This window comes from Danio rerio, chromosome 6 (assembly GCF_052040795.2).
Source record: "Danio rerio strain M-AB ecotype USA chromosome 6, GRCz13ab, whole genome shotgun sequence".
Taxonomy (NCBI): Eukaryota; Metazoa; Chordata; class Actinopteri; order Cypriniformes; family Danionidae; genus Danio; species Danio rerio.
In genome coordinates, this window is record NC_141026.1 from 41,420,660 (window position 1) to 41,448,555 (window position 27,896).

The window sequence follows — 27,896 nt, forward strand, 5'->3', positions numbered from 1 at the left end:
TGCTTAAAAATGACAGTAGGTCAAAATGACGACGTTTTCATTTGTTGCTGTAGAAAACCAGGGTTACTTACCAAATATGTATTTCCTCCTCTGAAGGTGAAACAAAAATTATTATATAGATGTCTGAAAATATATATTTTTTGGTATTGTCAGATGTTGACCAGTTGTCATCTTACATCTACACTATGACATTGTCTTTTTAATTCAGGAGATATGCCATTGGTAGTTATATTTTCTCTCAAGCACACAACTGTAAATAGTAAAAAAAAATTATTAATAAAAATCATTGCTCTTTCCCTCTTTATTTTTTTCTTTCTTATTTTATCCTGTAACCTGTACACATGCTGTACAAAATCTGTCACTGTGATGGTACCCTTTGAAAAGGTAAACTTTTTTACTAACAGGTGGACATTAGTTCTTTAGGGTACACTACCTGACAAAAGTCTTGTTTCCTATGCAAGTTTTAGAAACAACAAATAATAACCTGACTTCTAGTTGATCATTTGGTATCAAAAGTGACTTATATGAAAGGCAAATGCCTCTATATAACGCTTATTTTAACAAAATAAAATATGATCATGTCTTGATTTTTAATGATTTAATTAGGACAGTAAGGTCTGACTTAGCTTAGACAAAAGTCTTGTCACCTAACAGAAGTAATGTACAGTATAGAATATAAAGTCATGGTGCAGTAGAAACAGAATTAATATTGTGTATGACTCCCATGAGCTTGCAGGACTGCATCCATACATCTCTACAATGACTCAAATAACTTATTAATAAAGTCGTCTGGAATGGCAAAGAAAGCGTTCTTGCCGAACTCCCAGAGTTCATCCAGACTCTTTGGATTCATCGTAAATGCCTCTTATGGTCATCTTACCCCAGACATGCTTAATAATGTTCACATCTAATCACTGGGAGGGCCAATCCTGGAGCACATTGACCTTCTTTGCTTTCAGGAACTTTGATGTGGAGGCTGAAGTATGAGAAGGAGCGCTATCCTGCTGAAGAATTTGTCCTCTCCTGTGGTTTGTAATGTAATGGGCAGCACGATTTGTCTTGATACCTCAGGCTGTTGATGCTGCCATCCACTCTGTAGATTTCTTGCACGCCCCCATTCTGAATAAAACCCCAAAACATGATTTTTCCTTCACCAAACTTGACTGATTTCTGTGAGAATCTTGGGTCCATGCGGATTCCAGTAGGTCTTCTGCATTATTTGTGATGATTGGGATGAAGTTCAACAGATGAATCATCAGGAAAATCTACCTTCTGCCATTTTTCCAACTGACCAACGACAAGTCAAGTTAATATTTGCTGCTCTTACTACTGGGGTTAACAACAAGACTTTAGCAAGTAGTGTACACTTTTGTACCTTTAGTTTTCACTTATGTCTATTTATGGTATTACGAGGAACAAATTTATACTTTTTAGATATTAATATGTACCTGTTATTAATTCATATAAACCTGAAACAAAAATGTCCCTTTGGAAACGTTCTCGCCCCAGTGACAGATGTAACTTGTAACTCTATAACTTCAATCCCTATTTTGAATAGCTAATTTCAATAGTTAATTTAAGTTAGTCACTTTCACATCCTAAATACAGTATATCATATTGCAAACCTTTCTGTCAGCTTGTGTCATTTCTTCAGAAATTGTTAATAATTTCCCTGGAGAGTGCATGAATTAACAGTGGGAGCAAATATAGCAAGGGTGCAGGTCTTGTGAAGGGTCAATTCCTCCAGAATCTTGCAGCTCTATTACAAACACACCAAAACACCATGACTCTGTGGGACAAAGCTAGCTTCCTAATTTCTCTATTTTGTTCTCCAGAGTTTTTCATCGATGGGCTCGGCTCTCTGCATGTTGGTTCGTGTGATGATGTCATTGTGAACCACGCCACTAAGATCAAGCTGCCCTGGGGCCAATCGGAAAGCGACAAAACGTACGCAAAGTTCCGTTACCCTCCAGCTTCATCCGATGCGACGCACACCAAAAATGGCCTCTTGTACTTCAAAAACCGCTTTCAGTGTCTAACACACAACTGAACACACCCTGACTATGCCTTCTTTCCTTTCACACGTCCTCCCTCAAACGAACACTCTCTCCCCGAGTCGCTAAAAGGGGCCCGTGAAGACACTGGAGGTGCATCTACTGTATACGGCCCCATTGGGGGAGCTCAAATAGGCCTCTTCTTACGGAAAGAGTCCTAATGTGATCGGACATGACAGACGGATGAGACGCACAGTGATGGCTGATTAGTTTTTTTGATACCTGAAGATGTCGTATTTTTGTCTCTCCTTTCTTTAGCTTTATTTTGTTCAAAAGAATTCTTTAGATACAGATCAAACCATTCCGTAAATGATATCTTTTTCTCCTCTCCTCAGCCAACCGTGTTTATTCATCACATTTAAAGGTCCGGTTGAGCACAAAAACGTAAATTCTGTCATTATTTACTCAACCAAACGGGGTGGTGAACTGACAAGTCAAAACTCATTTGATCTTTTGACATTTAAGAGGTCACTGAGGTATAAAAATATTCTCTAAGTTTCAGAACTCAGTGTGCCCATTAGTCTAAAACAGCTTGCGTTGAATCCAGGTTACCAAAATAATCAGTTGTGAATGAGTCACTCTATGATGTAATAGTGTGGTTAAACTCCGCCTCCACTATTGAAGACCACTGCTTGCTTCACTGTCTGTTTAGCCCCACCCACTGATTTAGGCTGTTGTCGGACAAACAAATGGCATAAATTGTGGGAAAAACATGTGGAAAAACATCCCAACATCAGGAAATATTGGATAAACTGTATTTATATTGTAGTTGTAGACTGCTTTAGGTCCTTTTTAACTTCATTTCAACTTCATCAAACTTTTTTTTATTGTGGATTGTTTTACAAACAAAACACAATTCAATGGTGGCTTTTCAGAAAGATTGAAACAAAAATGCTGTCACTAAATTGCATTCAAAATTAATGTCGCACCACACATTGCATTGGTTGGCACTAGGGCTGCACGATAGTGGAAATCTGACATTGCAATATTTCGTTTTTCTTCGATATTTATTGCAATATGATTTTATTTATTTCACCAGATGACTTGAATAGCTCAGTTTGAAAAGAACTCATCATCTTATTTGGATTGGGATGATTTCATAGGCCAGATTTGTTTGTGTAAGTTGAATAATTAAATGTAAGCAAATAAAAGTACACAGTCTTCATTGTATAAAAGTTAAATTGTTATAATTTCTTGTACGCAAACTATTTAAATGCACTTGAAATCATGCATAGTCCTTAAAACAAAGCAAACAGGCACTATTTCACTCTAGTAGGTTGAAACTTCACAAACACTCAACAATCTGGTTCTTGGTCAGCTATATTTCCACTCAAATTTCCTGAGGAATGAATAAACTGAAGCTAAACTTTGCAGATCCTGCAATGTGACTATTGTCGAATGATCACATGATCACATTGTGATATGGATGCTGAAACTATATATTGTGCAGCCCTAGTTGGCACACATCTATCCTTTTCATCTTTGGCACCTAATCTTTATTTAATTTTTAAACATGCAAACTTTTAGTCATTCAGATTACAATCTGCCACGCATTTTCAAGCAGTGTGTACATATGCGGAGGTCGAAACAGGACAGAAATTAGCCTATTACTACACTGTAAAAGAAATCAGTAATTTTATGGCTTATTTCTGACAGCTGTTGTGCCGAGAAAAAAAAAAGTAAAATAATGGACGTAATATTACAGAAATTTCCTTAAATTTTAAATTTTGTTGTAAATTTCTGTAATTTAATATCCGTTATTTTACGGTAAATGTCTAATTTAATATCCGTTATTTTACGGTAAATGTCTAATTTAATATCCGTTATTTTATGGTAAATGTCTGTATTTTAATGGCCGTTATTTTACTTTTTTTTTTTTTTTTTGCACCCCAGCTGTAAATAAACCGTACAATTACAGATTTTTTTTACAGTTTGTTACTGTAACCTAATAATTTTTAAAATTATTATTATAAAATATGATTTGTTAAAGACCCCTTTAAATAATGACAGAATTTAAATTTTTGAGCCCAATAGTCCTATAAACCAAGGAGAACGTTTATTTTGAAGCTGAAGAGCAAAGAGAAGACTGAGGAGGTAAATGCGTTGAATCTTTTAGAATTTTTAAATATAGATAAAGGGAGACACGTCATTTGGGATATTCGCATTGAATGTCACATCTGCTCCCTGCCTGGCATTAATTGTGTGTGTACATGCGTATGTGTGTGTTTCATTTTGTTTTGAGGGTCGTCTCTCTGTACGTTTGCACTAAAACAAATGGACTTCAATTGGAGAGACCAGACCCTCAGAGTCACTGAAAAAAAGGAACAGACTGGACATCAAACCACAGACAATCCAACATATCACTGTCATCGCCATATATTCTCCCTCTCACATACACACTCCCACAGATTTCTCAGCGAGAGACAGAGGGGGGATTTGGGATACATCAGTAAGAACTTTTGTGTTTTTCTGTTCTTAAGAATGACTGTGCCAAAGGCTTAATCACTGTCCTGGTGAAACATATTTATTTTTTGTATGTTTGTTTTTATTTATTTGTCTTGATTGCCGGGTTTTTTTAAGATTGTGTCTCATTGTACTGCAATGCATGCCTGAGTTAATGGCAGAGCGATGTGATGCTAGTTTTTATTTATTAGTTAGCAGTCATTATCATAAGCGTATATTCCAAAGGCACTTAATATAAAGACATTTCTTTTGTTTGAGCTAGTTTTGAGTCCAGTCAGAGGCTTTTGCTCTACAGAATGGCTGAGACTAAGCTTACTAAAACAAAACAAACAAGTTGATAGAATCTCTCAGATGTGAAAATAAATATGCTAGTATCAAAAATTTGGACACATACTAATTGTTTAATATTGTTTTCCATATTTTATGATCAATTTAGAAAAGAGAAAAAAAAATATTTTTAGAAAAAAGAAATATTGAATATAATCAAAATGACAATTAGCCAAACCTGGTCCCTTAATTTATTCAAATTTACTTACAAAGCTCTTATTTTGCATTATAAAAGGTCACATTTTGGTGTTGGGGGTCACCAACAACAGGCTGATATGCATGCAAGTCGCCTATTTTGTTAAAGAATCAATAGCTTTAAACATGGTGCACTTTCAGATTTAAACCTCAGCTGGATGTTTTCATTCACTTAGAGCTGTTGCACATTGCATGGAAGCTCAATTTTAAAAACTTTTTAGGGATTTAAAAACTTTTTTTTTTAGGGGCTTTTTAATGTATTTTACTTTTTTAAAAATAGTAATTTTTTTAGTATGATGTAAATAGGTCAAAGACTAAAGGGTTTTTTTAAGCATGAAAAAATGTCTCGTATTGATTATGTCCTTTTTTATCATTTTAAACTTTCCCTTTTTGGTTTATCTTAAATTTTGAGTCATTATGAATAAAAAAATTGTCTCTTTTCTTGTTTTGTTTTACATTTTAGTACGTAGAGGTCAGATTTTATAACGGTAGTGTATCCGTTATGCTAAATGACATTACTTCCCCCGTATTTAACAAAGTTATTGAAAATTTTTGTTTGAATTATGTATATAAAAAACTTTCGTAAATTTAATTTGATGCAAACAGCAAAATTTGACGTCTCGTCTTAATCTGACCCAAACTGATTAATCTATCGATTCTCAACAAAAATTAATAAATAAGATTAAAAGATAATAAGAAACAATTCAAATGTGTCCAAATCTTTGGTTTGAACCGTGTAATTGATAGGAAATAAAAATAATAATATAAAAAAATATCCAGACTGAATGCAGCCAACTTCTGTAAGAGTAAAAGCATGTAATTCATTGTCTAAACCATCCTTGAGTGTATTTTAGTTATGCGTGTTTGCATATTGCTTGTTTTATGTGCGTATGTGAGAGAAAGAACGAGTTTTTTAAAGTACATCAAGTAAACTTTTCACCATCGCTCATGAACATGAGGCCCAAATGACTGTTTGCTGCATTATCCATTGCACCACCAATTCTTCAAAAAGCATTATGGCCTTGTCAAAGAGTAGACCTCTGCGCGTGAATGTTTGTTGGGCGTGTGATAATTCTTTCTTTTTGTCTAAAACAAAAAATGGTGCCATACTAGAGTAAATATGTGCACGGCTGTCCAAAAAGCCTTAAAAGAGATGCAGGATATGAACGTGTAAAAACAACGAGAGGTTTATTACATAATGAGTAAACATTGAATATAACGGTGTATAAAGGAATTAAAAACTAACTCTTGCGCACTTGTTTTGTACCCAAATGCCCCGTGACGCTCCCAAAAATGCTTTATCGCTGTGTGCAAGTCACTGAGCTTGTTGTGGGCTAGAAAAAGTAAAGGATGTAGTCCTGCTAAACTAATTTTAGAGCTGCATTGATGCTGTTTGGAGACCATTAATCTGCCCTGCATATTCAAGTGAAAGCATGGTTAAAAGGGGAGCATGCAAAAGCGTTGGCGTAGGGCCGGTTGATTCTCATGGTTCATTTCTAATGAGCTTAATGGAATAGAAGTGCAGGTTTATTGACTGCGTGTTTCTCAAAAGCCTCCCTGCTTCCTCCTCAATTCACTGCAAAGAATCTATCTCCTCATCTCTGGGTTTCTCACTGTGTCTGCATGACTCCTGGTTTCTGTTGGTGTTTTGTATCTCTACCAGTACGTTGCTAATTCTCTGCCCCCAACCCTCCCCCAAAAATGTGGCTGCCTATTGGTTGTTTTTAAAAAAAAAAGTACATAATGGAGTATGCAAAAGGCCTTTAAGAATAAAGGGAGGAACTGTTTTTCTCATTTTTTTCCTTTCTTTTTGTAAATGTAAAACAAACAAAAACAAAACGTTTGTTGTTGAATGGAATGAGATAAAGAACTTGGTGATAACGTTTTGTGCCATTTCTTCTGTCTTGTCACAGAACATGAGTCTGGAATAACTAACATCCTTTTAATTGACTTTTCAGATTTCAAAATGCTAATACTGTACACTGCTAATGAAAACATCTGAGTGAAAGAAGAAAAGAACAATTCTTTTTACAAGAATTCATGTATGCATATACCTGAACTTTACAGTACATGACTTATTATCGTATAACTTTTAAGTCACATTATAAATCATTAGAAATGAATAATTTAACCTCCTCCATTCAGTCTTTTTCTGGACACAGGTAATGTAAAATGGTCTTGCTTTATCTTGAGTGCGAAGGAAGATGAAAAAGTGCCTCTGCAGGACCAACAGAAAGCTGCAAATAACAGACATTGAGTGAAATGGTATGTTAGTTTTTTTAAAGAAATGTATAAGAAAAAAAAAACACTTATGAGGACGAATGGATCTCTTTAAATGTTTTTTGGGAATTTAAAGAATCAAGTTCACCCAAAAACTGAAAAAACCTGTTATTATTTACTCATCCTCATGTCATCCTAAAGCCCCAAGACAAGGGTCATCCAAACTCTTTCTTGGAGGTCCAGTGTCTCTAGCCCAGGTGTGTAAAATTGGGGTTGGAACTAAATTTTGTAGAACACAGGCCCTCCAGGACTGGGTTTAGACACCCATGTTCTAGTATACTTAGAAAGAGCTTGAATAGCTGGTTCAGGTGTGTCTAATTGGGGTTGGAGCTAAACTCTGCAGGCCCTCCAGGACCGACTTTGGACACACCTGTCCAAGACTTTCCTTAAACATGAGAACACGTTAAAATATTTTAGATGAAATCCAGGAGCACTCTGGCCTACTATGGTCAGCAATGGTCCAGGGATGCTCAAAGTTTAGAAAAGAAACCAAAATATTGTCAAAGCATTCCCTGTTATTTCAGTAGCTCAACTGTAAACATATGGCGTTCTAAGAACGCTTTTGTGTGGTACAAAACATGGCTATGTGCACCTATGTCTTCTTTTCCTCATCGGGTCACTGTGTGTGTACAACGTGTTGCCATTAGGGTCAACAGCGCAACACAACACGTTGCAAAAATGCTGATGAATTTTTGGAGTGTTTCTAGTCCTGATATTGAAAAATTATTAAATCAAGAAGCATTTTCAAGACAAGCAAAAAAGAATTTGTCTTGTTTTAAGAAATAATATGGAAAAATGAAGTGAGTTCTTTCTAAAAACAAGCAAAATACTCTGCCAATGGGAAAAACAAAATAATCCTTAATCTAAATATAAAATACTTTGCATGTTTTAAGATAACTTACTTAATTTTTTCATATTATTTCTTTAAAGAAAGTTTTTTTTTTTTTAAGTAAAAGCATATTGCCGGCAGTAAACACACACCTATTTGAAAAGTTGACCAGAAGTTTGCCTTTCCTCTAACATTTTTCACAGCTTTGCCATTAGCAATTTTTTTTTTCATGTTCTCTATTGCAAGTGGCTGGAAATCTCTATGCCCAAGGCATCACTGGCGCTTCCAGACCACACTCATTAGATCTCATTAAACTTTTTTGTTTTGTTTTTCTAAAGCAGGCCCAAAGCCCGATATGTGTGTTAGCTATGACATGAAAATTGTTGGAATTGTGGAAGCATACATATTTTTTTGAGCTTCACATGATTACAGTTCAATCACTGAAATCACATGGAAGGTATTGACAATGTTTTGTTTCCTTTTCTGGACTTTGAATGTCTCTGGACTATCGCTGTCTATAGAGGCTCAGAAAACTCTTGAGTTCATCTAAAGTATCTTAATTTGTGTTCTGAAGATAAACACAAGAGACTATAAAGATATGAGGGTTGTAATTAATAACAAAAATTTCGTTTTTGCTAAAACTAATCCTTTAACGTCCAAATTTTGATGAAGAAAAATTACAAGCTCTTCCAAATATTTCATGATAAGTTTTCTTTGAATAACAACACAGATATACATATAGATAATCAAAAGTATTTACTCTGTTTGAACGTTTGTTGAGAATGACTCGCCATGACTCTTTAAACAGAATCTGGTAAGAAGGTGTCTGAGACTGCAATATGGTTGAACGCTGTGACAAAAGTCTGTAAAGGGAGTCTTGTGCAAGCCCATATATGGAGATGGTTTGGGCATGTTTTATACTAAAAGCTGACTCTATATTCACTAACATTAAAACTGGGATAAGAACAAACAAACAAAAAAGAGTTCAGATGCAAAAAACTGTCTGAAATTTTCTTCTAAAATGAGCCTTTTTCTCAGACTCCTCTGTATGGGTTTAGTAACTTCATGCTTATGGTTGCTTTCATTGCCTTTAAAAAGAAATAACTGAACATTAACATGGGAGGCTGAGAAAATGCTCATTTCAGGACAAAATTTTAGATGGCATTTTGAGTTTTTGCATCTGAACTCTTAAAAAATGATGTGATAATATGTTTATGTTTTTATGAGGAGTTCTCTTGCAAGTTAATCTAAAATGAGTAATGTACGTGAGCCACTGACCTTTCAGGGAGGCGTCGAGGGTTGTGAGGAATGCCAGGACTGCAGGCAGGGCAGAGTCTGACGGTCTATAGAAGCAGAGCTGTAGGGTCGCAGGCCAGAGTTCAGTGAGGCTGATGCTGTCATGCTCTTTCCCAGACTGAGGGATTTGATTTCTTTCCTCTGGAATTCGATAGGAGACTGCAGGGCTGTGATGGATGAGACAGAGGCAGAGTCCATTAGGAAGTCTAATGTCTGGCAAGGTCACAGAATGGTCAGGGAAGCTGTGATAATGATACCGTTTAAAAAGTTGCGCTGTGTCTCTAGCATCTGTATGATGTCGTTTGCCCAGGACGTTCTGATCTCTGAGGAGGATGCACGGAGAATGAATTTTTGCAAACTTCCATCTATATTACGAGATGTCAGCACCAGCCGACAGGGGTCTTCTGGGCAGCGATCCTCAATGGATAAACAACTGATCTGTAGACACAAATATACCCATACAGATAAAGTCAGAGTTATTAGCTCTCCGGAATTATTCGGCCCCCTGTACACTTTTTTTCCCCCAATTTCTGTTTAACAGAGGGAAGATTTTTTTCAACAGATTTCTAACCATAATAGTTTTAATAACTCATTTCTAGTAACTGATTTCTTTCATCTTTGCCATGATGACAGTATATAATATTTTACTAGATATTTTTCAAGACTCTTCTATACAGCATAAAGTGACATTTAAAGGCTTAACAAGGCTAATTAGGGCAAGTTAGAGTAATTAGGCAAGTCATTGTATAATGATGGTTTGTTCTGTAGACAATAAAAAAAAAATGCTGTTTAAGGGGCTAATAATATTAACTTTAAAATGTTTTTAAAAAAAGTTTTTTATTTTACCTGAAATAAAACAAATAAGACTTTCTCCAGAAGAAAGAAATATTTTCCAAAATACTGTGAAAATTTCTTGATGTTAAAGATAAGTTGGGAAATGATTGAAAAAGAAAAAAAAAAGAAAAAGAAAAAGAAAACAGGAGGGCTATTAATTTTGACTTTAACTGTATGCATAGTAGTCAGCATTAGAAGTGGATCAAAACCAGTTCTCAAAGTTGTCCTACAACTCCTGAACAACACCCATTCTACTTTACATTCTTATTCCAGAATTGCAGGTAAATATCAAGAATGCTCCATTCATTTTCTTTAAACTGGAATCCCACAACCAGTGTATAATTTTCAGTAAACTGTTAATGTGATATGAAACATTTGATTCTGTTGCTAATTGTTATTTAACTTAATGGTAAACATTTTAAACCACTAACAGAGTTGGCAATAATAGAGTTTTCTAGCATTTTGTAATTAAACTCAAGATGCTAAACTCAAACCAGATACCAAATGGCAATTATAAAACAGACTTGTATGCAGTTTTCCTTTCAGTTTTCATTTTAGAAATTCACTTAATTATCACAATAACAGAAGAAAATATAATTAATCTACTATCTTATCTTCTATCCAACTATTCTGTTTTGTCCTAAACATTTTGTACAAATGAATGAGAGTAGTATAATGGACATGCTTCAGTGCCTTACAGAGTTTCTAACCAGTGGAAGTGACATAATTTGGAGCAAGTCACATACCTTTTTACCAGTGCTTTAAACAATGCTATGCCTTTTTTATAACTGATGATAACGGAGTTGACCAGAACATAAGGACACAAAATTTATTTTTTAAAATGACTGATATAACAAATAATACAGAAAAAAGATGTTTATGCAAATGTTTTTTTTTTGTCAAGGGTAAACACTGTGAATAGGGTGAAGCATTGTATATGTATACTAAAAGACTATAGAATACACAAGAAATTCCACTCGTGACGTTTTTAATGGGGAAAAGTGTAACACTTAATATGGCGTAGGGCTGGCGATATTGCAAAAATAATTTTCATGATATCATGTTTCATATAATTTAATATCGATAATTCTTGAATATTTTTAACAATACATTAAGATATATTAGGATTTAAAAAAAATTTTTACCACTTTATTTTAATTTACCAACATTACTAAAGCAAATAGTCAAAATCAAAACATTTAAACAAAATATCTGATCTCTTTATAATAAAATAAACATAAGTGTTAAAGAGACTTGATAAATCAAATGTAACAAAGTGTGTGCAATGGTAAAGGTAGATCAACACAAGGTGTGAATAATAATGATATAGTAAACGTCAAACTCTTTAAACAAAACAAATTATGATACTTAAATCTGAGCTTTCAAGTAAAAGAACCAACATCATACATTACAAATTGCAACTCACTGCAACATTACATATTGTGAAGTTGGATGACTATATAACCCCTTGTGATAAAAAATTTTTTCAGATTGGGAGCTGGTGCCCGGGATGCACAAAAAAGAAACCAAAAAGCCACTCTGGAAACATAATTTTTTATTTACAATCACCTCACTGCTGCTATACGACACTTATTTCTACGTGTATTGTTATTCCGACCTAAAGTGACAAATGGAATGCGTCGTTTCCTTGACCATGCGTTAACCTTGCATTCGCCTGGTGTCTTTCGCCGCATTCGAAATAGGTGCACTTGGAAAATGGAAAATGCACCTGCGTCATTTGTGTGCCACTTGCACAACATGTGCGTATCGCTCCAATACGCACGTCCTGCAAGTTGCGCGCATCCAATGGAAATGACAAACTACACCCTAAGATTATTGCCATTGTTTCCAAGGCGCGTGCTCAGTGTGGCCTTGAATTCGGTCAATAAATATCAATAGCGATTTTATCACCCAGCCCTAATATGGAGAATGAAGCCCCGCCTTGTAGTACAGAAGCCAATCATTGACCTCTATAGACTGACGATTCTCCAGGGGAAGGGCTTGGACCAGACATGAGCTTCTGTAGATTTTGTGTAATTCGAACGATTAGAAATGAAACTAAAGAGACAGATGTTTAATTTCAGTGGTGATTCCTAATATGAAGTTTAATCGTAAGCTTAAATCGTAAGAACACTTAAGCATATTGCCTGAAAAGTGTTGCAAAGATGGCTGCCGAGTGAATTGACTTGCCTTAAAGGGACTTTGGCATAGTGGAAGTTTGTAAGATAATATTTTCAAACATTATTTTTAGAGTTAACTTGACATAATGTGTTATTATTCAAAATTTAAAATGTACTTACAACTGTACATCACCTACATAAACCTAATATAACTAATCCTTACAATTTGTGTTGGCTTATTTTTAATAATTTTAATATTTTTTTTGCCAGCATTTATTTTCCAAACAATCACCCATTTCTCTACCTTTACAGCTTCTCACCTTGATGCTGTTTTTATAGACGTATCCTGGCAGGGAAAAGCCTCTCTTGCGGTCCATTGGCTCACTGAGGATGATGAGCTGCTCGAAAAGAAACACTCGTCTCTCTTTGGGACGTGAGAGGATGCTGTTCTCGTTCTCAATGAATGTGAAGGTGTCCTGTTGCAGGAGTTTCCCTTGTGCTCTCAGCTGACCCTGTGAACCAATCATTATGATCTGAGTCAATCTTTGGCCTCACATATAGGTAAGAAAGCTGATTAAAAACTACAAGTGGTAAAATAGATCATTATTGATGAAATAATGGACTCATGCTGAGTTTATTCTGGAATCTGGAGCAGTGTATTTGTGTCTTACCTCAAAACCCTGCAGTCGTCCAACATTCATCATGTCATTGCATCGCTTTGGAACAAAACACATGACCTCAACGGCCCTCTGTGATAAGGACACAAAAAGAGGACAGAACAATAATTCAATACGCCACCTGATAATGAGTTTACACTCTTTTATATGCCAGTACAAGCTGTACCTCAAGATCTTCTGTTTGTCTGCCCGCTTTAGTGTAGTACTTCAGGAAGTCCTGTCAATAAACACACATCAGCACAGTTTACAGTTTACAGTTTATACTGGATTAGAAGCATTTTGGATATTAGACCAGCTCTTAAAATGTGAAGAAAGACATATATATGGAAGAAATAAATATGGAAAATGCAGTGATGGCTTAAAAGTTTCAGTGCCCTCCTTGTTGGCAGAAGCTATTTACATTAACTTCGCCCAAGGTAGCCCTAACCAAGGTCAAAAGTGTCACGGAGTGCATCAATTAGGGACAAATGCTGGTCAATTTAAGGCGTGAATATTTTCATTTTGTGCGAGGGGAATCATGTTATCAATCAGACATTGGATGCAGTGAAGTTAATCTGAATAATGTGTACCTGCTAATTTCTTGGTAAGTAGTGTTTTTGACTGTATCGCATTTTATTATTTTGTTGCGGTATGTTTATCTTTGTAAATTCCAGTGAGCAGAAACATTTGTGAGTCATGTAAAATGGCTTGTTTTGATGTTTTGTAACAATATACTTATAATTGAGATGATAAGAATCTTGATTTGCATTACTGAATTGTCAGATCGCTGAGATATACCATCCAAAAAGCTATTTATGGTACACAACTTGATGTGCTCAACCTGTATTACTTACAAACATACAATATTGGGGCGACACAATGGCTCTGTGCACTGTCGCATCACAGCAGGAAGGTTGCTGGTTCGAGTCACGGCTAAATCAGTTGGCATTTCTATGTGGAGTTTACATGTTTCTCCTCGAGTGGGTTTCGTTGCTCCGGTTTTCATGCGCTATAAAGGTGAATTGAATAAACTAAATGTGTGTAAATAAGTCTGTATGAGTGTTTCTGGGCTGAAAGGGCATCCGCTGCGTAAAACATATGCTGGAACATAAAACATTTTCCAGAGGAAACTGAATGAATGAATGTACTTGAAGTCAACACTACATCAAAATATGATCTAAATGTAAATGTATGCATTTTATATTTGATTTTATTAAAATCATTAAGTAGTATAGAAAGACACAATCACTTTTAGCTTTAAGAATTGATTAATTTATTCATTTTCTTTTTCGGCTTAGTCCCTTTAATAATCCAGGGTCGCCACAGCGGAATGAACCACCAACTTCCAGCCCTTCCAGCCGCAAACCTTTCTCTGGGAAGCATTCACACACACTCATTTACACTCATACACTTGCTGTGAGGCGACAGCACTACCTACTGCGCCACAGCAGCGCCAGAATTGATTAAACTAATTATCAAATTAATAAGATAACAAATATCTGCCAGTATATTGAACAAAATCGATTTAAACTAATTCAGACATAAGGTATTTACATTAATAACTTCTTAATTTTTGATTTAAAATAAATGTTTGGATTTAAGGATGTCTATATATTTGTATTTGGGATTTAACAATTACTTCTAAGGCATTGTTACTGCCAGTGTTTCCTGTCATAGATCTGATTTCAGCAACTCTATAATAGCTACCACATTATTTTTTGTTATGATTTTAAATCTTTATTTGATTTCAAAATAAAAAAAGAGGTGCTAAAAATTTTATGGTGGCTTGTGCTTTCAAATTCAATTATTTTAATCTTAATTAAAGATATGAATAGTATTGAAAATTTAACAATAGGTAGTGTTTAGTATTACTGTAAGATATCAATATTAAAATGTTACATTTGTTAGCATTTTATAAAGATAATCAACAGTAATTCTTACATTTTTAATTAGCTGTAAATACAGTGATAATGTGACTAAAATGTGGATTAGATATAGGTCTGTACAAGATGAAATACAGACCGCGCTTACCAACTACAGAGAGATGAGATCCAGTGGCAGATTTAGGACTGGCCAACGTTTGGCTGCTCTCAGCCGGGCAGGTGTGCTTATAGCTCCCACTGACTGCCTGGAGCTCAGATGCGAAAAATACGCTGAAGCAGCTCAAAGTACCTTTAAGGTTTTTAAGTGTATTCTATAGTCTTTGAGCAGCTTTAAGCGTATGCCAGAGTGTGTGTATGGTTACGTGATGTGTGTTTTCAGCAGTTTAATGTGCACGGAAATCTATTCAGAAATGCCAGTGTGGACGTGGAATGTTTTCGTTCTAAATCGCTGTTTTAAAACAAAAATTTCTTAGTGTAAACGATCTCTAACTATTCGTCGAAATGGTCACACAACCTAAATCTGTACTGAACAATACAGATTATTTACAGTTACATACAATATCTATATTTATTCATTCTTTTTTTATTATATGATTAATATTTATTAATATATACTATTTGTGATCTACTTCAGGTATTGACTACTGTAGCTGCAATACATAGCACTTAGTATTTTAAATAATGTAACTTGTATTCTGTAATCATTAGCATTTTCAAAGAAACTGTCCAAACACTGATTGAGTACTGAATGTATCTATGTAAAGCACAAGCGCACACCTTCAGCAGCAGCTGATATTTCATGATTCTCTGAACGGGTTTGATGAGCAGGTCATTTAACTGCAGTCTGTGACCCAGCTGTTGCCTCAGATCCTGCATAAAGAGACAGCACAAAACAAATACAGTCTTTTACATCATCCACAAAATAGTAAAAATTGCCACATAATTTATTAATTATACCCAAATTTCAGTATGAATTACCTCAAAATAAGTTTCGATGTACTCTGAGACGATGTGCTCTGACTTTGGCATGTTCTGACAGTAGACAACATACATGTTGAGCCGTCTCTCCTAAGCAACACAGACATACTTAAGCTTTTATTATATATGAATAGTTGAATCTGCCGTTTTATATTAAAGGAAGGAAAGATGCTTACATGTTTAATAAACAGCTGTGCTAGCAGGTCGGGTTCAGACACACATTTCTCCAACTCTCCAAGAAAATAGCTGTTTAAAGAGATCAATATATAGAGATAACCTATATTGTATATTTCTATATTGTAAGCTCAAAGTAAAACAGCAGCTTTTAAGCATATTCCACCAGTGACATATATTCAGAATAACAGTATAAAAAAGCTTAAATGAGAACTTACTGATCAAAAAACTTTCAGATTTCTGTTATTTGAGTTTTACTGCATCTGGTGATAAATTTCGTAAAGGAATAGTTCACCCATAAGTGAAAACCACCCCATAATTTACACTAGCCTTAAATCATTGGTGTAGATGACTTTCTACTTTCAGACGAACACAGTCTTAGTTTAGAATTTTATCCTGACTCTTCCATGTTGTATAATATTGTTTGCTAGTAGTTTTTAAAGCTTTTTAAAAAAGCACATAGATCCATTACATACACTGCCAGAGGGGTAACATATGTCATATTGAGGAAATTTATGTGTATTTGTCACAAAAATATGATTTTTTTAAATAAATAATAAACTCAAATCACTGACCTCTAGAGGCCGCCAAGTACACATTCTTGAACTGACCTCTGACTTGACGCATGACAAATAAAATGAACAAAACACATAAATTTGCTTTATGAGACATGAGACATGTGTGTGTGTTAATTTTACAATGGATCTGTGTACTCTTAAAAGCTTTAAAAAACGGGCCAATCCAATTATCATGTTTATCTATTTTGCGCTTTTACAATGTAGATTGTGTCAGCTTAACATAAAAAACTGAAACTATCTCAGTCCAGTTTTCAGAGTTCAGTTTAGTTCAGTTCAGGGTGGTTTAACTTTCACTGCTGAAAGTCCAAACACTGAAGATCAAATCCATCGATGCGCAGCTCCACAAGTCCCAATCCAAGCAAGCAAGTGGCGAGGAACAAACTTCACCAATTGATGAAAGTGAAAGAAAAAAACCTTGATAGAAATTAGGCTCAGTTGGGCACAACCATTTCTCCTCTGGTCAAACGTCCTGTACAGAGCTGCAGTCTAGGCCGCGGAGGCTGGAGAACACAGCATGGAATAGCCAGGATAAAATTTTAAACTACTCTGACTGTGTTCATCGGACAAAAGAAAGTCATATAGACCAAGGATGGCTTGGAGATAAGTAATTTATGTTGTAACTTTCATTTTTGGGTGAACTATTACTTTAATTATCTTAGAAACCTTATTTACTGTATCTGGCAGCCAATATTTATTAGTTTTCACTGCTGAGCCATTCTAAAGTGACTGAAACCCTCTGACATTAGTCAGCCCAAATGTTAATATCTCAAACTCATTTAAATGCCTTCAAATAGCTGGTTGTCCATAAAAGACATATGAACAATAGGACGGTACAAACTTTTTTTTTTAAGTGTGTAAAGGAAAGTCATAATTTGAGATGTTTTCTATATGCCAAAATCCTTGTTATCTTATTCTGATGGCCTCCACTGTTTTTTTAGTGCATTGGTTATTTTGTGAAACACTGATCTACTAGCCAGATCACAATATTTTCTGAAGAATTTCAAATAGTTTATCTAATTGTTCTCTGATTTTGATCTCAACTGTAGATCCTCTGAAGTGTAAACCTACTCTTTATGCCAGTCGTAGATCTGATGAATGTTCCCAAAGACTATTTTGTCCTTTCCTTCCAAATACTCGGGCACTCCAAAACTTCTCATTGTAAGCATATAACCCTGGAGGAGGCAAAATCAGAGAATGAGGGTTAAACGAAATACTTTGTAAGATCTACTGTGAGTGAAAATATTAATGTGTAACCTCAACAACAAGCCCCAGATCTTCCACATACAGCTTCTCCGTTTCTACCAGCTCTGTCAGCACATATCTGTGAGTGAAGCATGAGGTCTGTGAGATGTATAGCAGGATTATTAATAATGTTTTAAGTTTTCAATCAAATACCTACATGCTTTTTTCTAAAGCGGTTCTTCTGTGTTGCTCATTGTCCTCCAGGCTCTGCGATTGTTCTACAAGTGTTTTGTCAGTCAAAGATGGACTGACACTAGTTTGAACATCAAAAGACTGATTTCTCTGAAATCACACTCATTAGCGTCACAAGCACAAATCAACAGACAGAAACAGTATGTAAAAATGCTCATTACATCCAGCAGTCAATGTTTGTTTACTACCTGAAAGAGATCATTGAGGTATCTTGGGTAATAGGGACTGTCAGGAGATGTTTCTCTAGAAAGTTCACCACAGTCCTGTATCCCAAAGGAAGAGAATTTATTATTTTTTAACATTCACTCTATAATGCTGTGTGAAATTCTTTCCAAGGGCTTGTGGTCTTGTACTGTAGATTTGACAGGATAAAACAGTAATATCATCGCAGTTGAAGCTGAAATATTATTACTCCAAATATTTTTATTTAACAACTTTTTTAGTTTTATTACATCTTTAAATGTAATTTATTCCTGTGATTCAAAGCTGACTTTTTGGCAGCCATTTCACAAGTCTTGCATGTCACAGGATCCTTTAGAAATAATTATGTTTTGGTGTTAGCGTTATTTAGGTATCAGTCAGTATCTGATGTATTAAAAATCTGAACAATACATTTGTTTCTATTTGTACAATTTACATTTCATTTTTACTTGAAGGGATATTCTACCCAAAAATTTAATTGACTCACTATTTACTCACCCTCAAGTAGTTATAAATCTTTATGAGTTGTTAATATGCACTCACCGGCCACTTTATTAGGTACACCTTACTAGTACTAGGATAGACACTCTTTTACTTTCAGAACTGCCTTAATCCTTTGTGTCATAGATTCAACAAGGTACTGGAAATATTCCTCTGAGATTTTGGTCCATATTGACATGATAGCATCACGCAGATTCTGCTGATTTGTCGGCTGCACATCCATGATGCGAATATTTCATTCTACCACATCCCAAAGGTACTCTATTGGATTGAGATCTGCTGTCTGTGGAGGCCATTTGAGTACAGTGAACTCAGTCATGTTCAAAAAACCCATCTGAGATGATTTGCGCTTTATGACACAGTGTGTTATCCTGCAGGAAGTAGCCATCAAAAGATGGGTACATTGTGGTCATAAAGGAATGGACACGGTCAGCAACAATACTCAAGTAGGCTGTGGCGTTGACACAATGCTAAGTTGGTACTAATGGGCCCAAAGTGTGGCAAGAAAATATCCCCAACACCATTACACCACCACCACCTGCCTGAACCATTGAAACAAGGCAGGATGGATCCATGCTTTCATGTTGTTGACACCAAATTCTGACCCTACCATCCAAATGTAGCAGGAGAAAATGAGACTCATCAGACCAGACAACATTTTTCCAATCTTCTATTGTTCAAATTTAGTGAGCCTGTATGAATTGTAGCATCAGTTTCCTGTTCTTAGCTTACAGGAGTGACACCCGGTGTGTTCTTCTACCGATGTAGCCCATCCGCCTCAAAACTAGACGTGTTGTGTGTTCAGAGATGCTCTTCTGCATACCTCAGTTGTAACGAGTTGTTGCTATTGCCTTTCTATCAACTCGAACCAGTCTGGCCATTTTTACCCACACCTCTGGCATCAATATTACTGGATATTTTCTCTTTTTCAGAACATTCTCTGTAAACCCTAGAGATGGTTGTGTGTGAAAATTCCAGTAGATCAGCAGTTTCTGAAATACTCAGACCAGCCCATCTGGCAACAACAATGCCACGTTTAAAGTGACATAAATCACCTTTCTTCCCCATTCTGATGCTCGGTCTGCACTACAGCAGATTGTCTTGACCATGTCTACATGCCTAAATGCATTAAGTTGCTGCCATGTGATTGGCTGTTTAGAAATTTGCGTTAACAAGCAGTTGGACAGGTGTACCTAATTAAGTGGCCGGTGAGTATATTTAGATTTCTATTACTTTAATAACCAGTTGTTATGATTAATATTTTTTTGAGTGCAAAGTATTACATTTTGTGATTCTTTCATGAACAGAAAGTTCAAAAGAACTACATTTATTTGAAAAAATAACTGTAACAATAATATTTGTACTGTCATTTTTTACATTTAAAAGCACTCTTAATTTAAAAAAATAAATCTTGCAACCCCTAAACAGCAAGGTAAATTATGTGCATACCAGAGATCTGTAGGAGCGGGTCAGTTTTTGGGACTTCTCCATTGGGCTCAATGGGCTTTGAGCAGGTGAGAGAGGAAGAAACATGTAGGTTGACCCTTCTGGGCTCTGAATTCCCTTTGAACTCTGACTCTTGTTTCCTCCTCCCAAACTCAGCCTTCGAACCGGGCTGCTCAGCCACCTCTTGAAGGCCTTGATGGAGCGGGTGGATGTGACAGATGCTCGTCTGCTGGAAAAAAGCTGATGGTTGCTGGGAGAGATTGGAGAAAGGTCATCAGTGGAGACAGAGGCTGAAGGAGGATCATCTGGAGGCAAGGAGACATCACTGAGCCCAGTTAACGTGTACGAGTCTAGAGAGAGAGAGAGAGAGAGAGAGAAAGAGAGAGAGAGAGAAAGAGAAAGAGAGAGTACAGATTTTAAAGCAACATATCCAGAAATGTGTTGACTTATATTGTAACAAAAGTTCTTCTGTTTATTAAAATACTATACGTTTCATATTTGAATGATAATTTTTTAAGTTAAAAGTTGTAACAATCAAGCAAGGAACCTGTACATGTATTTTTCCAACAGTTTTTGCTGACATTATTGAACAATGCGTAATCTAAGTAATTTATTTGGACAATAAAAATAAAAACCACAAACTTGCACAGAATTACTTGTAGAGACAGAGAGTAATAAGATGGATGTACAGCAAGGGAAATTCCAGTTCCACCACTATTAGTCCTGCAGTTATTTTTGCACAAAATTTTCCACAAAAATAACTGGCAGCACATGGAGTATATTCTGCCTTATAAGCAGATGATACAGCTTAAAACGGATTGGTTTTTTTCCCTTTGATTTAAAAGCTTTACTGTACAATATGGTGAAAACATGCCCTATTTGAAGGACAAAAAGGAAAGTAAGACTTTAGTAGAGAGAATGATGACCAGAACTGAAAGGATTTTACTTTTTTCTATCTGAAACATAATGGATTAGCTGTTTCTAAAGGACGTAAACATAATCCTGCAATATAGCCTATGAAGCAACTATTCACAAGCAAATAATGCATCACCAATAACACATTTAAATGTATAACTCGAGCAAAATGATACAGACAACACAACAATTAAATAAATCGTAATTTTTTACAGCTTTCAAGCAACATAATGAAGCAGCAGCAGGATGATGTTTATTAATTAGTAAGCTCAGTTACATGCAAGCAATCTTTTTCAAATGAATTAAGACCTTGTTAATTAATCTCTTTGTTTTGGTCAAGTATGCAGGGGACTCCTCACAAAAACAGCTAAATCTACTAAAACAAAATGCTGTTTCAGAACAAAATTAAACCTGCTATAGTACAAAAATGACAGAGCAACACACACTAGTGAGAGTCTTACCTTTCTGATTGAAGCAACACACGCACCTGGCCAAAACCTTCCAACAGAAGGGTGAACAGCCACATACCCGTGGGCCACGATGCCCCTTCATATCAGCCGAGTAAACACAGCCGTGCCACCCTGCAGCATGGCAGTGGCACTCTGGCGATGTTTACAGAGATATGAACACTCCTACTCTCAGTTTAGAGGTAATCCCTGAGCTCTGAATCCACACGCAACATCTGTATAATCCCTGTGTCGTTATCCAAATAGACCCACATCGCTGAATCATGCTCGAATTCATAGAGATATTCATTCTGAACTCTTAACCTTTAGGAGGCTAAGAGGAGAGAAAGGGCATGTGAAGAAGGATGTGGTAAATGCTTTAGGCTTCTCGTATTTCTCTTTAGACAGTGCATTGTTTATCTCTCTCTCTCTCTCTCTCTCTCTCAAATTTCTCAAAAAAAGAGCTGATTGCCAGTTAATTGCTGTTCATTTATGCACATCTAGAGAAATAGCCAACCTACAGTCGATAAAAAAAGATTTTTTAGGAGTAATTTTAATGCTTGCTTTAGAAACCCTTACTAGAAAACTTTTTTAAAAGCTTGAAGTTTGAAGGCCATAAATTGTTTTAAAAAACTTTTTTTACAGCTGTAAAATTCAGATTTCTTGGTTAAACATATATTATTACATGATCTGTATGAAAAAAATAATCAAACATATTCAAGTGAAAAGAGTTACGTTAAACTTAAATAAACACGTCAGGTGGAGAATCAGGAAGCCGAAACGTGCGTCAAACATGTCGACTTAATGCTAATGGAAGCTACATTTTCCACCGTGTACAAGAAAGAATTTTCCTTTAAAGGTAAATTGATGGGATACTCTCCAGTATTGGGTCATGAGCCCAACATTGCCATCTTATGGAGACATCCCGAACACGTTGTTTTTTCTGTTGAACTATGCACAGCTAACGTTAGTGTTCTTCAGCCACTTATGAACTTCCGGTCAAAAGTTTATGTGACTATTTACAATTTAATAAGGTTCCTTTTACAGCATCTATGTTTTAATGTAATTCAAATATAAATAAAATATAATATTTATTATATTATAAAATGTTTGTTTTAATGTTTATTTTTTATAAAAAATATAATATACTGCAGTACTTCTTGTTTAGTCTGATGCCCACTTTAAATTGTATCTTAGCTAGGCAGTGAAAGATCATTGTTTTTTTTTTTTTTTTAAGAAATCAGGTTTTAAATGCGGCAAATTTGTGTGGGATGAATTCACTGGAAGCCTTTGGGCTGCCTGGCTGAAAATGAAGTCCTTCTTTGACATTCATTGCTAAATCACAAATGTTGGAGTGTACATAGAGAGCGAAATATTCACCAGATGAAGACAAACTGTATCTTGACCGAGGCGTTTTGTTCTTGTTTTTACTCATCTCCTTGTAATTGTTAAAACTTATTCTTAAAATATCCACAATTCAATTTTTTTTTTTTTAACTTTAAATTGACATTAATTTTGCTACTTTCATATACATACAGTCTGGCACTGTAGGTGAACTACAGGGTTAAAGATAGTTCACCTAAAAAGGGAAAATTCTGTCATATTTAGTGTGAGATTCTTTCTTCCACTGATCACACAATGAAATATTTTACAGAATGTTGGTAACCAAACAGTTGAAATGAACTTTGGAACAACCTGAAGGCTTGTAAATAGTGAGTAAAGGTTCATTTTGGGTAAGATATTTGTGCTTTCACTGTATGCGTGACAGAGAATTTCTCCTCAATAGGATAAAAAAGCTCCTTCTCCTTAACATTTTGACAGGGTATGTTTGACCCCTCACCTTTGTCCTCAGGTATGTGTTCGAGTCTTTGGTTCCAGCTTTGTTTTTCATTTTCCGGTCCTGCACCCTTCTTTGAACAACCCTGTTTTTCTTCCAGTAAAAGACACCCTTCATTTTGTTCCTGGATCTGAAACAGGTCATAAAATTTAGTAGTGTCCTCCAGCTCTGAATGGGCAGAGCTGCAGCTAGCTTTACTTCCACAGTAGCAATCAAATGCATGTCCATACCTGAATGATTCAAATAACTCTAAATCAGACCGCATACCTCCTCAAACTAGACTGACATGAGTGAGTCTCTGGAAAACATTTAACCTTCAAACTAACAAGAAAATATATTTCACTTGAACAAAATTAAGCCTATAGTTAGAAATGCCAATGTGCCAATGTGGTAATTCTCAAATTCATTTTAAAACGTATTAAATCTGAGAACATCAAAGACAAAACAATAATGCTATACAGTTGAAGTGAGAAGTTTATTTTTTTCAAATATTTCCCCAATGATGTTTAACAGAGCAAGGAAATTTTCACAGTATGTCTCACAATATTTTCTCTTCTGGAGAAAGTCTTATTTGTTTTATTTCGGCTAGAATAAAAGCAGTTTTTAATTTGTTAAAACCATTTTAAGGCCAAAATTATTAACCCCTTTAAGTTATATTTGTTTTCGATTGGCTACAGAGCAAACCATTGTTATACAATAACTTGCCTAATTACCCTAACCTGCCTAAGCTTTTTCAAATGTCACTTTAATCTGTATAGAAGTATCTTGAAAAATATCTAGCAAAATATTATTTACTGTCATCATGGCAAATATAAAATAAATCAGTTATTAGAAATGAGTTAGTAAAACTAATCTGTTTAGAAATGTGTTGAAAAAAATCTTATATTTGTTAAATATAAATTGGGGGAAAAATAAACAGGGAGGCTAATAATTCTGACTTCAACTGTATAATACAATGTTAATTTAATGACAATATAATACAACTTTTAATTAAGATATGTACATGCTTTTTTATATTACAATTATCATTAGGAAAAATCTAAATATGCTTCATCACACTTCTTTGTATTACAACATTTGCAATAGCAATGTTTTATTTAGTTATTTTCATTTTGAATTAAAAAAATGACTCTTACAAGTTGAGATTTCTAAGAACATTAACATATAGACTTGGAAAATCAAAAATGATTAATTCCCTTCACCAATAGTTGCATTTAACATACAAACATTTATGACAACACTCTTTAAGCTTGATTGAACATGAATATCTACTGTAGAAACACATCCATTTAACCATGTGCAGGAGGCCTTATCTTTTGCTTGCTTCCAACATTTGCAGAAAACATTTGACAGCTTGGCCTATACCTGGAGCAATATCAGCAGTAGTATTGAGCTAATGACTTGTTGTCACAAGTTTGGCAAGGCTTTAGTTTTAACCACGAAGTAATCATTTTCTGTTAATGGAAATACTACAGAACATCCTTGACACAGCAATTTAGCAGAACGACTAAAATGCTAGGTACAGTACAGTTTCTTACATGCTTCATGTGGTTTTACAGAAAGTATGTACCCCTAAGGCACAAAAAAACAGACCTGCTTTCAATCACAAGTGTTTAGACTCGTATTGTTGTAGAGGAATGTGTTAAAGTGTTGTTGGAATGATCGTAAATTGTTACAGTAATAGCATTACAAATATTTTACTGGTGCACATTTTATTAACATGCTGTAAAAATGAAATCATCAGCAAGCCATGGCACCACATGTTTGTTATGTTGTTTTAACTTATCAAAATAAAATGTAAATTTTTTTTCGATCTAATACAATGAGAAGTTTATTAGAAAAAAGTAATAAAATAAATAAGTTGAAATAAAATATAATTTAAAAAATGTGCAGCAATTTATTATTCGCAGTGATCATTTTTAGGGTAATGTGGGATAAATGTATCAGAGCGTGTTCTAGATTCTGATGTGCTTCATCACAAAAAAAAAAACAGAAAACAGAGGTCAAATCTGGTCATATTTCTTCTTTCTTCCAATTAGTTTGTAGGCATTGTGTTTATATTTATTTTGTGTACACAGATTTTCTTTTATCACTCTTAGCCATTTACTGATAGTGATATCAGTCACATCAGCTGTCTGGAATGTGTATGTTATATACTAAAACACACAAACAGCCTCTCTTAATAAGTCTTTATTGATTTGATTAAATGGTAGTCCACGTTGTGTGTGCACTTAACAGTATAGCAAAATAAAAATAAAACATAGCCAAAGAATCTTGGGTTTGAGTTTGTAGTTAGTGTTATTGAGGATAGAACTGTAAAAAATAGATTGTCTACACTCTGTAAAAAGTGATTAGTTACTTAAAGCGAGTAAACCAATTGCCCTAAAAGCAACAAGTTGACTTTACAAAAATAAAGTACACCCATTACAACTTGGAACAGTTAAGTTGACTCAATTTTGTAATTATGCTAATTGTACTTACTTTTTTAAAGTAAACTAAACCCTTTTACAGTGTCAGACAATTTTAGCATGTCTGTTTTAAAATAATTACTGTAATTATCACAATATTACGTATTTGGTACTTTATTAAGTCTATAAAATCTACAATTGTAGCCTGTATGGAATTTAGAAGACACACTGGAGTCTGGAAGAATAGATTCATTTTACTGTATGGCATTTTGCATGATACAGAAAAGCTGGGGGGGAAGCAAATATAATGAAGGTGTATTGGGAAAAAAGTGATTAGTTTACTTTTATTTAAAAAAAAGTCACAATGGGTTTACGTACATTATTTTGTAAAGTCAACTTGTTGCATTTAAGGCAATTGGTTTACTCGCTTTAAGTAATCACTTTTTACAGTGCACTGTAAATGGGTTTTACAGTGAGTAAACAAGTGGTAACTTGTAATTACTGTAAGTTGACCTAATTTTTATAATTATTCAACAATTCACTTACTTAATAATACTACGTCATTAACAGGTTTACTCACTTTTTTAAGTGAACTAATTACCTTAAAAGCAATGGGTTTACTCACTTTTATAAGTAAAATGAACTAACTAACTCACTTTTTACAGTGAGCATTTTCCCATTTAAAAACAATACAAATGTGTGTCTGCTCACCCATTGCTGGTTATTTAGGGTCAAAGATGGGAGGGTGTTTGATAAAGACATCAGAAGTTGCTCTGTGTTGCCTTGAAGTTTGGCCAAACTCTTCATCTTTCTCTGTCTCCAGATGAATGGCGGAAAATAGCTGATTGTTGTGTTTTGTCTTCTCTACTGTCCTGTACTGTCCAGTTTAATCCACACTCAGCTTTTTCTGAATCACTGACACACATTCTTATCTCCTCTTCTTCTTCTGTTTGCCACCAGTTCCCTCCCTTTTCTCCAACACCCGCTTGCTCCATCTTGACCTTCCTGGGTTAGAGAGAGAGGGAGAGAGGGGGGTGGGTGTGAGAGAGACTCATATGCAGTATATTATGTTTGTGTGTAATGTGTGTATTACGCTACGTTTCCCTACTGTCTACTACAGCGAGACTTAATCTCTCTCTCTGTGTGTGTGTGTGTGTGTGTGTGTGTGTGTGTGTTTAAATGTTAAACACTGTGAGATTTAAAATGTTCTTGTTTATTACATTGTTATTTAAGTTTCAGTTGTTATATTTTGTTTCTATTGATTTTGATATTTTATTGTTATTATATATATATATATATATATATATATATATATATATATATATATATATATATATATATATATATATATATATATATATATATATATATATATATATATATATATTTACATATTTCAAGCTTTGGCAATTTTGTATAAGTTACAGTCATGTCAACAAAGCAATTTTGAATTGAATTGAATTGATAGATAATAATAATAATAATAATAATAATAATAATAATAATAATAATAATAATAATAATAATAATAATAATAATAAGGCGAGGCAGTGGCGCAGTAGGTAGTGCTGTTGCCTCACAGCAAGAAGGTCGCTGGGTCGCTGGTTCGAACCTCGGCTCAGTTGGCGTTTCTGTGTGGAGTTTGCATGCTTTTCCTGCCTTCGCGCGAGTTTGCTCCGGTTTCCCCCACAGTCCAAAGACATGTATGTGGTACAGGTGAATTGGATAGGCTAAATTGTCCGTAGTGTATGAGTGTGTGTGTGTGAACGTGTGTGTGGATGTTTCCCAGAGATGGGTTGCGGCTGGAAGGGCATCCGCTGCGTAAAAACTTGCTGGATAAGTTGGCGGTTCATTCCATTGTGGCTACCCCAGATTAATAAAGGGACTAAGCCGACAAGAAAATGAATGAATGAATAATAATAATAATAATAAAAATAATAATAACAATAACAATAATAATAAAAATACTACGATATATTGAATAATAAGATATATTATTTTTATTTCTTTTTGTTTATATAATTTTTATTTGTATCTTTTT

The 27,896-nt window shown here is 34.9% G+C and overlaps 2 protein-coding genes across 5 annotated transcripts in view; one reads left to right on the forward strand and one right to left on the reverse strand.

Annotated features, from left to right (window-relative positions):
- The window catches only part of b4galnt1b (beta-1,4-N-acetyl-galactosaminyltransferase 1b), a 33,403-nt gene extending 26,481 nt beyond the window's left edge, over positions 1-6,922 (forward strand). The window contains exon 12 of one of the 2 annotated variants that reach the window (XM_087257661.1): positions 1,836-6,922. In XM_087257661.1, coding sequence (XP_087113787.1) covers positions 1,836-2,050 — 215 coding nt within the window. In that variant the 3' untranslated portion in view covers positions 2,051-6,922. The remainder of the gene's footprint in view (positions 1-1,835) is intronic. The other variant, XM_087257662.1, reaches the window with a different exon arrangement.
- Positions 5,300-26,775, reverse strand: arhgef25b (Rho guanine nucleotide exchange factor 25b). 3 transcript variants are annotated; one of them, XM_087257658.1, is made up of 16 exons: positions 26,567-26,775; positions 23,451-23,577; positions 20,253-20,599; positions 18,290-18,364; positions 18,067-18,191; positions 17,922-17,988; positions 17,736-17,839; positions 16,092-16,161; positions 15,916-16,005; positions 15,715-15,807; positions 13,242-13,292; positions 13,070-13,147; positions 12,719-12,910; positions 9,702-9,882; positions 9,427-9,611; positions 5,300-7,276 (listed from the first exon to the last, which is right to left on the reverse strand). In XM_087257658.1, exons 1-15 carry the CDS (start codon positions 26,660-26,662, stop codon positions 9,430-9,432), a joined length of 1,878 nt encoding a protein of 625 aa, XP_087113784.1. In that variant the 5' UTR covers positions 26,663-26,775; the 3' UTR covers positions 5,300-7,276; positions 9,427-9,429. The 3 variants fall into 3 exon arrangements, with proteins under 3 accessions (XP_087113784.1, XP_087113786.1, XP_087113785.1); XM_087257660.1 differs by lacking the exon at positions 23,451-23,577; XM_087257659.1 differs by lacking the exons at positions 23,451-23,577; positions 26,567-26,775 and adding an exon at positions 21,626-22,019.
- Between the last annotated feature and the right edge of the window lie 1,121 nt (positions 26,776-27,896).